Genomic DNA, 15,132 nt, shown 5'->3' with positions numbered 1-15,132 from the left:
GGTAAAGGGTGGGGGTTCCCAACAATGATGCCATGGGAGAAACCGTCCCGGAGCCCAACATCTAACGTGCCCGAAACCTAGGAACCGCCGGACCCAGGCCCAGGCCCCCCTTTTCAAGCCCTGTCTCAGCTTTGTCATCAAGGTGGCTCTGAACCCCACATCCCCAACCAGCCAGACCCCCAGGGCAAGTGCTCTGCCACACACCCCTGCAGTTATCCAGTCCCAGTGTGAAAGCAAGAGATGTTTATTAAGATTTTATTGGTGACAAAAGAGCTTAAAACAAATTGACCAAAAACCAAAAGTTACATTGCCTTGGTACAGATGTTTTTCTAATTTGGGGAACTTATAGTAACTGCTGCTAAGAAGGTGGAGAAAAAAAGCAAACAGCACAAAGCAGAGGCAAAGCATTCCAAGGAACAGAACAGGGTGGGTGTGTCACCCGCGGGGACAGCGCACAAGGGGTCACAGCAGAAACCTATCCTAACTATGCAGCTACCAAAAGAAGTGGGGACCGAAGGCCCTGCAGCGAAGGTGATAAATAAGAGGCCTGCCAGAGAAGGCGGCCTGTGCCCCCTCCTGTGTGCCAGAGGAAGGGGGCCTGCGTCCCCTCTCCCCCGTGTGCCAGCTGGAGGTTGTGGGATAAGGCACACTGGGAGGGGGATGGTGGGGTCAGGGGCACCAGGGCCTGGACAGGCAGGGTTAGGGCTAGATGGTCCCCAACCAGGGCCGGCCAGGGAGGCTAATACCCCACCGTGTGCGAAGAGCTGGGCGTGGGGGGCCTCTGCCAGCAACAGTAACTTCAAGTTGCAGTTCAGACCCAGGCAGAGGCCGTGTGTAACGCCTGTGACAAACTCTTTCAAGCCCTTTAGCACAAAACCAGCTTACTTTGGAAACTTACTCCTTTCTCCCCCCACAAATGACCCCAGCTCATGGAAGCTGTGCCCACGTGTAGAGCAGCTCCAAACTAGTGGGGCAGGTGGGGAACAAGGTGGGGGTGGGGGCGTTCAGTGACTCCAACTGGCCTCAGGGTGGTGGGGGCCTCCCTGGGGTCGGGGATGGGTCCTCCTGACTGCCGCCTTTCACCAAATCCTCAGGAAGGACCCTGGGGAAGAAGCAACTGGCCGGGGAACAGCCACCTTCCGGCCTTCCAGCCTCACGGCCAGTCCCGCCCGAAGCCCCTCCTGTGGGGCCAAGTCCACGGCGCACGGGAGCGCTCTGCTTTGTGGGAGTCCAGCAGGGCCCTCAGAGCTGCCTGCCCAGCCCAGGACTGTGCTCCCTCACTGCCCTGATGCGCTGGGAGAAGCTGCTGGAAGCTAAAAACTGAAAACAATCCTCGTCCCATTGCAGGTGTTGATTCTAATCTTGAGTCGTGTTGGCATGTTTAAACTTCGTTTCTGGAAGCTTCTCGCATCTCCCAGGCCCACCATTAAGATTTGAGAGACAAACTCAGGAAAGTATATTTTTCAGTACTCCTTAGAAAGAATTTTTAAAAAACAAACAGAAAAACACAAACCACCATATTTTCTTGAAATGAAAACCCTCCTAGAACGCAGGCAGCATGAGCGCGGCGGTATCAGAGCCGGTGTGGACAGAACCCACACTCTGTGGGGCTCTCCCGGCACGGCCACCACTGCAAGCAGCCTGCTCAGCACAGAAACGTGAAGTTTTTTCCTGCTAAAACGTAGTCCCCTTTCAATAAAAGAGAAAAAGAAAGAAAAGAACAGAGGAAAGGGCTACTCTGAGATGAGGGTCTTCCTCCCTCCGCCCTGGTCGCAGACCCAGGTGTGGATGCGGCGGGCGAGCTGGGCTCCTCGCGAGCGGGGCTGGCGGGGCTCGCTGGCGGCGGTCCTCCGTGGCCGCCCCACCTCCCGCTCTCCCTTCGTCTCCTTGCCGCCACGTGCCAGCAGTGGGCGCTCGCTCTGCCTCGGGCTCCTCTCTCCCTCGGGTGCTCCTCTCCCTCTCCTGTTGCTCACAGTGGTGCTTCAGTTTTAGCAGTGGAAAACAGGTATCCATTTATTTTTATTTTTTATTACCCAGAATAAGATGCTGATGGACTAAGCCACATAGCTTAGCTCTTCCGCTGCCACCTGTCAGGGAGAGAGGGAGGGCAAGAGGCTTTAGAACAGGTGGGAGCCAGGGCAGCTCGTGGACCTGGCCTGGAACGCTCCCCCATTCCAGTGGCCAGCTGGGGGCCCCAACCACTGACTTCCCACCCAGAGACAAGGTGGCTGAGAGTCACGGCTGCTGGGCCTGTGCAATCAACAGCCCTGCCCCTGCTCCCAGCATCGCCAGCTCCCGCAGCCCCTGGTCATGGGCGGGTGCGGCAGGCCCAAGGCCTTCTAACTCCACTCTGGCCTTGTTATGGGCAGACAACCATGACACAGGGCCCCCGAGGGACTGAGACGCACACCCAGAGGTGCCGCAGGCACCTGGGGGCTGGGCCCTCTCCACCCTCATGACCGGCCTCGTCAGGGTGAGGGGACCCTCTGCCTCCTGGCTGCCCACCAGAAGCAGTGCTAAGACCCTCTGGAGAGTGGCAGAGGAGCGCGCCTGAGGCTCACTTCCCCCACAGCTGAGCAGAGGCACCGGGACCCCGAGTGGCAGGGACAGGGTGGGCGGCCCCTGGAGGACTCGAGAGCCACACCTCCTCCAGAGGCCAGCTTGCCTTCTAGTACTGGGACAGCCCCGTCACTCCACCGTGCTGGTACGCCCGCTCGCCCTGGTATGTGGAGTCTTGCGACAGCGCCACGTCGATCTGTGACTTAAACTCATCTCCAAGGTAGCTGTCCTGCGAGACAAGGTTGGAGAGATGAGCACTGAATCAAGGAGGCGCACTCATCCTCCCGGCCGTGAGAACCTGCCATGTCCAACCCGTTGCTAGCCCCAAGAAATCATCTGGAAACTTACCTCGAAGCCCACGTGGCAGGAAACCCACACCGGTTACCTCGCCACTGGATATGTGCTACCCAGGACAGCACTGCGTGTGGGGTGTTCTCGACCCACAGTGCCTGCGCTGAGGTCGTTAGGGGCGAGTCACCGGGCCTGGGTGTGCCAAGAGGGCTCCCTGGGCTGCTCTGACCCCACCGTGGGCGTGCTGCTTCACGCTAGGGGCCAGGGCTCACCTGGGACAGCTCAGGCTGGGAGAGGCCGGGCTGGCTCATCTGGGAGGGCTGGCTCATGGAGATGTAGCCTTGGGTCAGGGCGCCCTGGGAGAAGGGCTGGGACGCCACATCCTGGCTGGCCTGGCTGTTGGGGAGATTCGTCTGACTGGGCCCAGGAAGTCCAAAGCGGTTCTTCTGGCGCCCCCCACGACCAGTCTTGCCTTTCGGGGTGCCTCGGCCTGAAAGACAGCAGTCCAGGGTTCCCTGAAAGAGGTTCTGAGCCTCACAGACAAGCATGCCTGCTCGACCCTAGGGTGTGACCCCAGCCCAGGCGAAACCGGCTTTCCACGGGACCCCGCTCAGCGCTCACCTGCGGCTGGCCCATTAGCTTGTCCAAAATACCCCGGTGGCGGCATGGGCGGCATGACCAGGTTGAAGGGAATGGGGATGTTCATGGCAGCCACATGGCTGGGGCCGGCGCTGATCATGCCGATCTGGTCGTGGGTCTGGAAGTACATGTTCGAGGGCCGGCCTGTAAGACACAAGGTGAACGGCAGGCGTCACACTGCATCCAAACGAGCCCACGGCCCGCTGCTCTGCCCACAGCGGGAGCGTCTGTCTTGTCCTCTCACTGCTGTCTGTCCCAGCGCTGCCTGGTGTGCTCCGACAGCAAAGTCACCTGATGCAGAATCGTACAACACATCCTCCCCACCCGACAGCCTCCTGGGGCTGGTGTCTGGGAGTGAACATTTTCTCCTGGGGGAATCTGGGAACCACTGGCCTACGGAGATGTGAAAAACGGAAACCACGCTGCATTTCTGATTTCTTTCAATAGCCCTTTTTACTGCAAATGTTATATTACAAGCTACCACCGCCACCCCTAAGAAAAAGCTTAAGCCTGATACACCAGTGGATCTCACTGAAGACAAAAGCCCCCAGGGCAACCTTCGGTCAAGGCAGATCCACGGGGCCTCAGGGATGAAGGATGGACCCAGGACACCCTCAGCTACACAGGGACTCATCAGATATGGTGACAAGATCTGTTGTTATTTAACAACACAACCCCCAGTCTGAGCCTAACGACCGGAAGAACACTGCGGCAGGGAAAGGGTCTCTAACAATTTCCTGTGGAAGAGGAGCAGCTGGGGTCCACCTGCCCTGGAGGGGAATGGCAAGCACGCAGGAGGCCAAAGGCAGCTGCGAGACTTGGGCAGGTGGCAGAGCACATGGGCGAGGCGCTGGCCCTCCAAGACAGCTGGCTCAGGGAAGGGTCCCGGGAGGCAGGGACCTGTGGGATGAAGGGGAACCTGCGACAGACCGCCTCAGGCCGGAGGAGGGGTTCCAGGCAGCAGGGCCAGGCTCGGCCTTAGTGCACAGTACACAGAAGCCTCACCCAGCTAGAGAGGCAGGGTGCCCAACCCTGAGGTCTGACAGATGGAGCTGAAGTTCAGGGAAAGCAGCAAAACCTGAGAGAGGCTGCAGGTGTGCCCCTCCCACAGAGAAGGAGAGCGAAGGGCAGGCAGGGTGGGGTGAGGGCGTACAAGCAAACTGACGGAGCTGCAGGACTTGCTGAGGCGCCACTGCACACCAGAGCTGCATTATTTAAAACATCAGTCTTTTGAGAAATTGCCCAAGACCAATTATTTGATTTCAAACAAGCGAAGCTGAGAAAACTCTCACTGCCAGGCAGGTTTCTGCGGACAGAGGCGTGAGAGGTCACGCAGGAGTGACAGGGCTGGAAGGTGTGGGCGTGGGAAGAGTCAACGAGTGCAGGGCCAGGCGGTCCCCCGCAGACTCACCCTGGCTGCTCCGGTCATAGACCGACCCCGGGATGATGGCCTCCCGGGCATCATACATGGCTGTCGTCATGAAGCGGGCTCCCTGCAAAGGGTTTAGGTCAGTGAGGAATTTGTCATGCTGACACAAGGAAGAACTTTCCAAACATCTGGTGGCCTGGGAGGTGGCCAAGCTGCACACACAGAGGCTTGCCACTCGTGTGCTCCGGGCTGTGCCCACCTTTCCTCGCCTGACCCTGCCTTTGATGCCCAACAGCTCGGGCAGCACCCACTCCTTAAGCCCCAGAGCACCATGGGTTACCAAGCTTCCAGCTGCTTGGGTCTGACGGCGAGCTGCTGGGCGCCACCTGTGACACAGTGTCCCACAAGGGCCGAGAAGAGAAAGCCTCGGACACCCGAGGCGCCTGGCGTGGGAGCTCTGCGGGGACAGGCTAGCATGCACCGCTCGTCTTCACACACTGACACTCTCAGCCCACCCCCAGCTCGTACTCGTCACAAGTCCCACCTGCCATCACGCACTGCCACAGGCCCGGAACACTGGCCTGGGGAGGAGGGGTTTCCCAGCAGTCTCTCCCTGCCCGTGGCGGGCGCTCACCGGGTTGATGGTGTTGACCAGCTTCCTGGGCTTGCTGAACTGCATGAGGCTCTCCCGCAGGTTGTTCAGGGGTCCCTCCACCAGCACCTTCTGCTCCTTGTAGTAGTTCAGCAGGTGGTTCCATAACGGCTGCTTGGACAGGGCCTTCGGGTTGCCCACGATAATGACCCCATATCTGCAAGAGGTAGAAACCCAGAGTTTAGTCAAAGCTATGGCTTTCCAGTAGTCATGAATGGATGTGAGAGCTGGACCATAAAGAAGGCTAAGCGCTGAAGATTTGATGCTTTTGAACTGTGGTGTTGGAGAAAACTCTTGAAAGTCCCTTGGACTACAAGGAGATCAAAACAGTCAATCCTAAAGGAAATCAACCCTGAATATTCATTGGAAGGACTGATGCTGAAGCTCCAATACTTTGGCCATCTGATGCAAAGAACTGACTCATTTGAAAAGGCCCTGATGCTGGGAAAGACTGAAGGCAGAAGGAGAAGGGATGACAGAGGATGAGACGGTTGGATGGCATCACTGACTCCATGGACATGAGTTTAAGCAAGCTCTGGGAGTTGGTGATGGACAGGGAAGCATGGCGTGCTGCAGTCCATGGAGTCGCAAAGAGTCAGACACGACTGAGAGACTGAACTGAAAGTGCAAGGTACCCAGGCAGCTCCCCTGGCACCCTGCCCACCACGCCCCTGTCTTCTCAGCACACAGGAGCATTGAGAGCCACCCTCAACCTCCCTGCCTAGATGCCCGGCCTGCCTATGCAGCGCCCTCTGGGAATGCTGGGGATGGTTGGGTAACTGCGAACTGAGGTGACTTTCACTGGAGCCCATCCTGTAAGCTGCCAACCCTGCACTTGGGTTTATTTGAGGGCAGGTTTCTGTTGAGCCCAGATGTCAAAACATCTCTGTGGGAAGATGAACTCAGAGACGAGTCTCCTCATTTGCAGACCTGAGTCAGCCTCCTGGACAACCAAGTCACACGTGGCAGAGGCAGAGTCCACAGCCGCCTCAGGCATTCTGATGGGCTGGGCACGTCACTTGGTGCCCAAGCCAAGCTTCTGGGGGTAAGCTTACATTCATCAGCTGTTTCAGGGCTCTCCCGCCTATGCTGGCTACCAAGTGAAAACCAAGGTGCCCTCAGTGGGGAGGGAGCCAACATGTGAACCTGAGTCCCGCTTGCAGCTGGCACAAGGGTGGCTGTTGCTGGTTTCATGTGGGGGTGACATGGGGTCCACTTGATTCTCTGGGTCCCTCACTACTTCAAAAGTTATATTCCAGAGCTAAACAAGGCAACTGGACAGAAAGCCACCAGGACACAGAAACAAAGACAACTCACGGGCGAGAGGTTCTCTCTAGACTGCTGCTGGGAGCCCTCTGCCCCGGCACTGCCGAGGCCCCTCTACCGTGCCCCGTGCCACAGCCCAAGGCGCGGCTGGGGTGCGAGAACTGACAGAAGGAGAAGCAGGCAGGGAGCAGCTCTCAGGCCAACCCCTCCCAGCACCTCAGAAAGCCTCCTATGCAAGAAGGGCTGCCCCTTGTGTACAAGGCCCAGCGAGACTCAGCTCTCTGTACCGTGCTCTGGTCAAGGCCACGTTGAGTCGCCTGGGGTCATTCAAAAATCCAATGCCTTGGTGCTCATTGGCCCGCACACAGGAGAGGATGATAAAGTCCTTCTCACGCCCCTGGAACGCATCCACGCTGGCAATCTCCACCTCCTACAGGGGCAATAATCACGGTCAGCCAACAGGCTTCCTTCAAGGAGCCCTCAGCCCGCACAAAGTGTATCAAAATGCACCACTGAATCCCACAGATGAGCCTGGGACCTGAAGCTGGCAGAGCCCCCCGCTGCCAGGCAGTGGAAGGGCAGCACCCGGGGCGTACCTGGTAGAGCTTGGTGTGCAGGGAGCCGCTGAACTGCATGTACTGCACCAGGTAGGAGCGCTGGCCCTCGTAGGGCGTGATGATGCCGATCTGGTCCGGCTTGGCGCCCGCCTTCAACAACTTCGTGGTGATCTTCTCCACGTTTGCAGCCTCCGTCCTAAGAAAGTCAGGCTTTCACTTCCCAGGCTCCATCTCTGGGCTCCTGAGACCCCCCCAAGGCTAGAGGCTGTGGAAGGCTCAGGGGCAGCCTCGCCTCCAGTGCAACCCTGTGGAGGCCCTGCTTGGCACACCATGGCCAGGCAGCCCAGCTTTTACCAACGGAGTCAGGAGGGACAGAAAAGGCTCACACGGGGGCTCCTAAAGGATCTGCTCAACAGGAAACATACACTGAAAAGATGAGGTTGGACCTATGCTGCTGGTTTAAGTGTGTGGACAGAATGAGCACAAGGAAAACAAGGACAAGTTTCACCACAGTAAACAAGACCACAGGTGCGCAGCCACTGGAAAAGCTGTCACTGAGGCCAGAAGGCACCACAGACAAGTCTCTGCTTACCTGTTCAGGTAGGAGGTGCCTGAGCTGGCAATCTCCTCTTGGCCCTGGGTCACATAGAAGAACATTGGTTTATCCGGTTGGGGCCACTGAAAGTCAAACCCCTTCTTTACACGATCCGCTGGCATCATGGAAGAGAAAAAAGAAAACATCCTGTTAGAGAAGAAAAGTGCAGCGGGTCTGGGTGAGCTGAGGTGGAGAGAGGAGTGGAGGCCATTCCATCCTGGGCGGAGGCACACAGCAGAGCAGGAAACGGCATGCTCCAGCAATTGACCCAGGTCTGTGGGTCCCAGGGGAGGCCATTGGCGGGGGTCCTCTGACTGAAACTCCCAGCAACACTTAGCACTATACCTGGTACAAAGCTGGCTTACTCGCGGAACAGATCTCCCTGTTAGTGTTTTCTGTGGCCTATGTCTGCCCCGGGGTAAAGAAAATATTCTATCTCCTTCTAGAAGGTTTATGATGTACTTTAAGGGACTCATATGTACTCACACCTGGCTTTTAACAATGACATTGCTGATCCCCCACGTCTTGTCCCAAACCAAGGCGTGTGGACAGGTGGGTCTGCCTCTGGATTCTATCTCAGGCCCTGTGCGCAGCGTCTCTGGGACTGCAGCTGGACAGTAACTCGTGACATCCCTGAGTATGAGCTGCCACCGTCCTCAAGCTCTTTTATGTTCATCTTAGGTGCTCAGTCCTCTGCAAGTCCTTACGATGCTGAAAATCAGTCTGTCCAATCAGACAGTCCATCCATTCTTTTGGGAATTTCTGACTGGAGTTACACCTAATCAAATTAATGTAAACAAAAACTGGAATTTTTGCACCAAAACAGACTACCATAGATGAAGGAAAAGCCTGAGCTGTGAGGACACATGGTATGATCCCTTTTATGTCAAGTTGAAAATGAGGCAAAGACTCAATGTTTCAAGTGAGGGCAGTGGCTAGAGCAAGCTCGGGGCTGGCAAACGTTTAACCACCTGCAAGGGACAGGGCAAGGGCTAGCAAACAGTGCCGGCTAATTCCCATGCTGTAGACACGCCCCCACCACTGACGTCGGCCACCCCGGGGCGGGGCGCCCGCACCATCCCAGACAGGGCTCGCTGCTGGGCTGCAGGGTGCTGGTGAGGCGGGGCTTCCAGGTGCACGTTCTGGTAACAGACACGGTCTCCTCGTGAAAGCTCACTAAGCCTGGGCACTTCTTTACACTTCCTCAGAGTTTTTAAAAAACTTACTTCGGGGGTGCCATGTCCCAAACAGTGACGGTTCAGCAGTGAACCACCGCCAGCAACCTGTGGAGCCGATGCCATGAAGGTGGAGCAAGGCCAGCGGGAGTGTGTACCAGTGCTGAGTGGTGGCTTTCCCAACAAGCGTCAACTGCGTCACCAACAAGCTCCTCATGACCTGGCCTTTTCTAGTCCTACCACCCGCCAGACCAGCAGCTCCAAGGGTCAAGACTGTATCGCACAGCAGCTGTGTGGCCGTGGACAGGCACTCACACTTTCCGCCTCAGTCTCCTCATCTATAAAGTGGGCTAAACAAAGCCGATGTGATGGGCTGCTGGCATTAACAAGACTCTAAATCAGCAGTTCTCAAACGAATGCTGCTCTCAGCGTCTCTTTAAACTCTGAAAGTGGAGCAGTCCAAACAGCTATTATTTCTGTGCATTACATCTACTGATATTTATTGTATTTTAAAACCCCAAAATTTTAAATAATTTAAAGAATTCATTGAAAGATAAACATATTAACTTAAAAATATTTTTATGAAAAATAATATTTCACTAAAATATATATTTAGTGAATTGTATCAACACACTTCACTGTCCAGCTTACTCAACTGCTCCCAGTCTCCTGTGAGCCCTCACAGCATGTGAGGCTAGACAGGCCTCACAGATGCAAGTGGTTGGAAAAGGGAAGCATGTTTGTTTTCAAGTATTTATTTCGCTGTGCTAGTTCTTAGTTGCAGCACCTGAGATCTTTAGTTGTGGCACATGAACCCTTACTTGCAACGTGTGGGATCTTAGTTCCCTGACCAGGGATTGAACCCAGGCCTCCTGCACCAGGAGCACACAGTCTTAGCCACTGGACCACCAGGGAAGTCCCAGGAAACATCTTTTAAGACCTTTCCCACTACTGTGGCATTATCTCAATTCTATCTGAAAACTGGATGAGAGGCTGCCCTGTAGCTCAGGGACGATGGCCTTTCTGCTCTGCCCTGACTTGCATGGCCTCTGACCCCCAGTGACGTGGAAGCACCCTTGCTGCCTGTTGGAATGGGAAGTGCTGCTCACCCTGTCAGGCAGGGCTTCCAAAGGCTGACACCCCTGACACATCACCACCATGATCTCATCAGAAAATTTACTCGGCACCTGGAAGACATGGTAAGCTCATACTAGGGGACATGTGTTTTCCAAAACTCTCATTTTGGAGTGAAGTCTCATATTTTATCACTGGTGATGAATACTGTGAAATGTTTTCCTTGAAGCCACAGGCCAGCTTTGATCCCTCTGAAGAAAATGCCTACGAACCGTCCAGTCTGTGTAACTAGTGTGTGGGTCCTTCCTTCAAGCACCTCACACACCTGCCAAGCGTCTCGGGAGACCATCCTCTCCCACCTCACACCGAATCCCAAGGACGTGCCTCAGGGACCAGTAAACGGAGTACTCTTCACTTTGAACTCGGGACAGGGCCTGCCACAGGTGTGTGGTGGTGCCAATGCACAGCAGCCTGTTGGCACCGCAGGTGTGAGCACAGCCCGAAGGCGCCCGACACCCCAGGGCCACCGCGGAAGTCTGCTCTCGGGCGTGCACAGGCCTCGAGAACCGCCAACAGAGGAAGCAGTGGGGCAGGCAGTCGTCTCACCGCCTCTTCTGTGTGTGATGCACCACTGCGGGAATCCTCATGGCTGACTCTGCGAATCTTACCAAGATGCGGGCTCCCCCTCGCCCATGCCCAAGAACGTCCTGCACTCTAGAGCACACGTTTTGCCCACTGCACCTCTCTGAGGGGCCCCTACACACACAGTCACCACCTCAGGCCACTTGAGAAGGAAGCGAGACCAGGCACTGTCCCCAGACTCCCAGCACTGGGCCGAGCTTACCTGCGGTAACGCCATTCTGGAGAGAGCCCTCGTAGAAGATGTTGGACGGGAAGGCGCTGAGCGCAGGGTGCATCCGGTACTGGACCTGGAGGCGGATGGGGCGGATGCCCAGCACCACCAGGCGCTCAAAGAGCGACTGCGACAGCCCAGCCTTGGCCGCCTTCTTGCACATCACCACAGGGCCCAGCTGGCAGTGGTCACCCACGAGGATCAGCTGTGGTAAGAGGCCCGCATCACAGTTCAAATGTGGACAGCCTACATGTCCACTCAGGGACTAAGAGGACTGGGGGTCCATACAACCACCCGCCTACACTAATCCAAGTGGCGAGACACTGACCTGGAGGGGGAAACTGCCCACCACACACGGGACATGCTCTTAACCTTCATGAAGGCACTCTGTGCCGTGCCCACCCGTGGAAGACCCCCTCAAGGCCTGCTGTGCACCCCTCTGTGCTCTGCCAGGGCAGGAAACAGAGCCTAGGACACTAAAGCAAACCTCCAGCACTAAGTATCACACAGAACTAGAACAAAAGAGAATGCACCCAAAACGTCAAGTAAGACTGTGATGGACGTGCTCTGGCCCACCTGCTTGGCTCCAAGGACCACGGGGACCATGCACTCTGGCTCGGTGGCCTGCGTGCTTTCGTCGATTAAAATGGAGCGGAACTGCATCTTGGCGAGCCTCGGGTCTCCTGCGCCCACACACGTGCAGCAGATGACATCTGCGTTCTGGGGAAGAGAGCCAGGCCTCAGGACACCTGCAGGTCAAGGCTCCCAGACCCCAAAGGGCAGGCAGGACGGGACGCAGACGCCACTCTGGTCCACACCCTTCCTGACAGCTTCTACGGTCCAGGCTGTGGTGATCCTAAGTGCTTGCGAGTCATGCCTCAAAAAGGGCGTGGTGCCTCACGACAGCCTCTGAGGGGCAGTGCCGAGCCAGGGAAACCATGGTTTCAGTTGGTTAGTCACCTAGAGTAGGAGACAGTGCTCTGGACCTGCCTGGGGCTCCAGGCACAGACCAAGAGTCCAGCCACAGGGAGGCTGGCAGGGAGTGGACTCTACCGCACAAAATTGTCATTTCAGACAATAAGATGTCTCTGTGTGACCTGAGAGGAAGCACACGGAGGATGGTATCAGAGTTCTCTCCTCAAATGGAATAGAACCCACTACAGGCGCTACACATGGACTTAATGCATCTAAACAGGTCCTCTGGCCCAGAGAACACGTAAAACTCCAAGTGTTGCTTAGCCGTGTCCCACTCTTTCCAACCCCATGGACCGTGGCCCGCCAGGCTCCTCTGTCCACGGCATTTCTCAGCCGAGAATACTGGAGTGGGTTGCCATTCTCTTCTCCAGGGGAATCTTCCCAACCCAGGGAGCAAACCCGGGTGTCCTACACTGCCAACAGATTCTTTACCGTCTGAGCCACCAGGGAAGCCCAAAGTGAACAAGTGAGGAAGACAAAGCCCAAAGGCCCAGACCCGTTCCCGGGCAGCAGGGCAGGTGAGGAGCTCACCATGAGCAGCTCCCTCTCGGCAGTGCGCTTCAGGGCTCTATAACGCTTCTCGTCCGCCGACGACAGCTCCCCGGTCTCATCCTTCAGCTGCTGCAGCTTTTGGAGCTCTGGCATGCTGCAAACACGGCGTGTGAGCAGGAGGTGGGTGCCGCCAGGGCCTGCCCCGGGGAGACGTGCCTCGCTTTAAGGCCAGGGACCCGACACCCACCTGTCCATGTTCCTGATCTGGTTGTGCAGGGCCAAGAAAGACACCGGGGAGTCTATGGCCTCGCGGCTCTTGGCGCAGAGCCGCACGACTTTCAGCCCGGTCTGGTGGATCTTCTCAGTCAGCTGATCCACGGCTATGTTGCTTGGAGCACAGACCAGCACAGGCCTTCAATAAAATGTGAGCGCAATGTCAGTGCTCGCCCAGAGAAGAGCCCAGAGCAAGACCACTGTTTGGATCACAGGTGGCAGGGGAGCCAACTCAAGCTCTAAGACTAAAGCCAGGAGTGACACGGTGCTGAAGGAGCAACACGGTGGGTGGTCTGGAACTTCCTGATCTTCACACTGTGCATGCCACTCCCCACTAACTCCTGATTCCGGCGTCATCACCTCCTGACCACACTGTTGAGCCTTTCCAAGCTCTGAGGTGCACACAGGCACAACACAACAGAGGATGAACCTACCCTGTGCAAGCTCACTTGTTACAAGCAGCCACAGAGGCCAGACCTACTACCAATGGCGTAGGAAGCAGCGTGCCAGGTACCCTGGGCCCCTCCGTTTCCCCACCCTGGGCTGCACAGAGCCCTACCCGTTGCCTTGCCGAGCCAGGTGGTAGACGATGGTGGCTGAGGTCACGGTCTTTCCTGTGCCCGGTGGGCCCTGGATCAGACTCAGTGGTCTCTGCAGCACAGTCTTCACGGCATAAACCTTCGGATACAAGCGGCCGTTAGGGGTGCAGACAAGGCGGAGGGCCGCTCAGCACGCAGGCCCTGGGGCCTGGGACCCTCCTGCCCCCGGGACAGGTGAGAACCTGAGAGTGGTTGAGGTCGGGGAGCCCCTGTGCCGTGAAGCGCTTGGGCAGCTGGCACTTGATGATCACATCCTCCACCTCGTGGCCGAGCAGTTTGTGGTAGATGTAGCCCGACACGGAGGTCTCGTCCACGGCAAAGGTTTTCAGTGCGCTCTGCATTCTGAAGGGGAAGCTGCAGGTCAGTGGCGGGCACACGGAGCTGCCAGGCAGCCTGGCTCCCCACAACACGGAGCAGTGGGGAGACTGCAGCCACACCGAGGGCCGGGGCCTGCCAAGCAGATGCAGGCAAGTGGCGGGCAGAAGGGGGTGGGCATACCTGTCGAATGAGGTTGACTTCCACACGAAATCCACCTGGAAGTTATGAGTCACCTCCACAGGGGCGCCTACGCTGCTCCGAAGCTCAATAGCAATCTCATCGCCATAATCTACACCGCCGAGTTAAGTCTCATCCTGTCAAAGCTTTCGCTCACTGAGGAGACAGCCCCTCCGCACCAGACACAGGAAGCACAGCGAGGGGCCCGTGTTCTCCATGGCAGGTTCCGGCCACTGCAGCCAGGGGCGTCTTCCCCACGAGCCTAGGGTGGCACCCAGCAAGGAACAGCCAAACCCAGGGCCCAGGTTCCACAGAGCCCTCGGGCACACGGTTCGGAGTACCCTGGTTTCTGCCTAAGCAGCTCTGTATCAGCTAGGACAACTAGAGCCTGATGGCTTGAAACAAACCAGAGTTAAAGGGGCTGCACACAGCCTTCCCTGCATTTGAGGCCTCAAGACCGCTCTCCATGGTGGCCCACACAGGTCTCTTGTACTTGGGACAAGCCCGTCGGAGCCTGGGGCAGAGGCTGCCTGTGCCGGCCCTTCTTTACACAAAGGATACTGTCAGGGACCTTGATGACGTGGCCGATCCCTTTCCAGAGGGGCGCCAGGTCCCCTTTGTACCGCAGGCATATCTCATCCCCTTGCATGAGCCGCATGTCTTACAGAGGGAAGACAACAGGAAAACCGGCGTTTTCACACGCATCACAGACACCACCACCAACAGTTCAAATTCAGGGACACTTTACAAGGGTGAAGCTAGGAATTTTATGCTACTTAGAGTCACAAATATTTTAAAACTTAAAATCACCTCTTAACCAAATTATGACTAAATCCTCATTACCAGAGTCAGTCTTGGGCAAAGTGAAGTAGGCGATTCTCTTCTTGTTAAGGCCCAGGTCCCACCTGACCGTGATGTTATCTTGAGTCTGAGCACATAAAAAATAAGAGCCCTGTTAGCCTGCAACACAGACACGGGTCTGGGCTCCTCGTGTCTGTTTTCCATAGGTAGGTGCCTCTAGGCAAGCAGCACCAGACAGCCTGAAACACCAACCAGGGCACATCCAGGAGAGAAGGCGTGAGGACCCCAAAACCTGCAGAGGACAACCAGAAGACCCCCCCCCCCACACGACGTCTGTTCTTGGAGACAGCTGCTCTGTGGGTGGTGGAGGGAGAGAAGGAAGCTGACAGCTGAGGACATGGCCCGTGAGCCTCGGGGCTCCCGATTCCCGTGCAGTTTCCAAGGAATGGGCACAGGAGCGTCCTCAG

At 56.7% G+C, this 15,132-nt stretch overlaps 1 protein-coding gene across 6 annotated transcripts in view; it reads right to left on the bottom strand.

Moving 5' to 3' along the window:
* Positions 1 to 228: 228 nt before the first annotated feature.
* Positions 229 to 15,132, bottom strand: part of UPF1 (UPF1 RNA helicase and ATPase) — a 33,714-nt gene continuing 18,810 nt past the window's right edge. For 2 of the 6 annotated variants that reach the window (XM_044948352.1, XM_025293891.2), the window contains 18 exons: positions 14,675 to 14,792; positions 14,426 to 14,524; positions 13,868 to 13,976; positions 13,552 to 13,711; positions 13,330 to 13,448; positions 12,745 to 12,909; positions 12,537 to 12,651; positions 11,607 to 11,750; positions 11,022 to 11,235; positions 7,926 to 8,043; positions 7,373 to 7,529; positions 7,064 to 7,206; positions 5,493 to 5,667; positions 4,901 to 4,982; positions 3,472 to 3,633; positions 3,123 to 3,340; positions 2,666 to 2,788; positions 229 to 2,087 (listed from right to left, as the gene is read on the bottom strand). In XM_044948352.1, coding sequence (XP_044804287.1) covers positions 2,669 to 2,788; positions 3,123 to 3,340; positions 3,472 to 3,633; positions 4,901 to 4,982; positions 5,493 to 5,667; positions 7,064 to 7,206; positions 7,373 to 7,529; positions 7,926 to 8,043; positions 11,022 to 11,235; positions 11,607 to 11,750; positions 12,537 to 12,651; positions 12,745 to 12,909; positions 13,330 to 13,448; positions 13,552 to 13,711; positions 13,868 to 13,976; positions 14,426 to 14,524; positions 14,675 to 14,792 — 2,418 coding nt within the window. In that variant the 3' untranslated portion in view covers positions 229 to 2,087; positions 2,666 to 2,668. Of the gene's footprint in view, positions 2,088 to 2,644; positions 2,789 to 3,122; positions 3,341 to 3,471; positions 3,634 to 4,900; positions 4,983 to 5,492; positions 5,668 to 7,063; positions 7,207 to 7,372; positions 7,530 to 7,925; positions 8,044 to 11,021; positions 11,236 to 11,606; positions 11,751 to 12,536; positions 12,652 to 12,744; positions 12,910 to 13,329; positions 13,449 to 13,551; positions 13,712 to 13,867; positions 13,977 to 14,425; positions 14,525 to 14,674; positions 14,793 to 15,132 lie in introns of those variants that run through there. The other 4 variants (XM_044948354.1, XM_044948355.1, XM_044948353.2 and 1 more) reach the window with 3 other exon arrangements.

The sequence above is a fragment of the Bubalus bubalis genome, chromosome 9 (assembly GCF_019923935.1).
Source record: "Bubalus bubalis isolate 160015118507 breed Murrah chromosome 9, NDDB_SH_1, whole genome shotgun sequence".
Lineage (NCBI taxonomy): Eukaryota > Metazoa > Chordata > Mammalia > Artiodactyla > Bovidae > Bubalus > Bubalus bubalis.
This window is presented reverse-complemented; position numbering and strand designations above follow the sequence as displayed.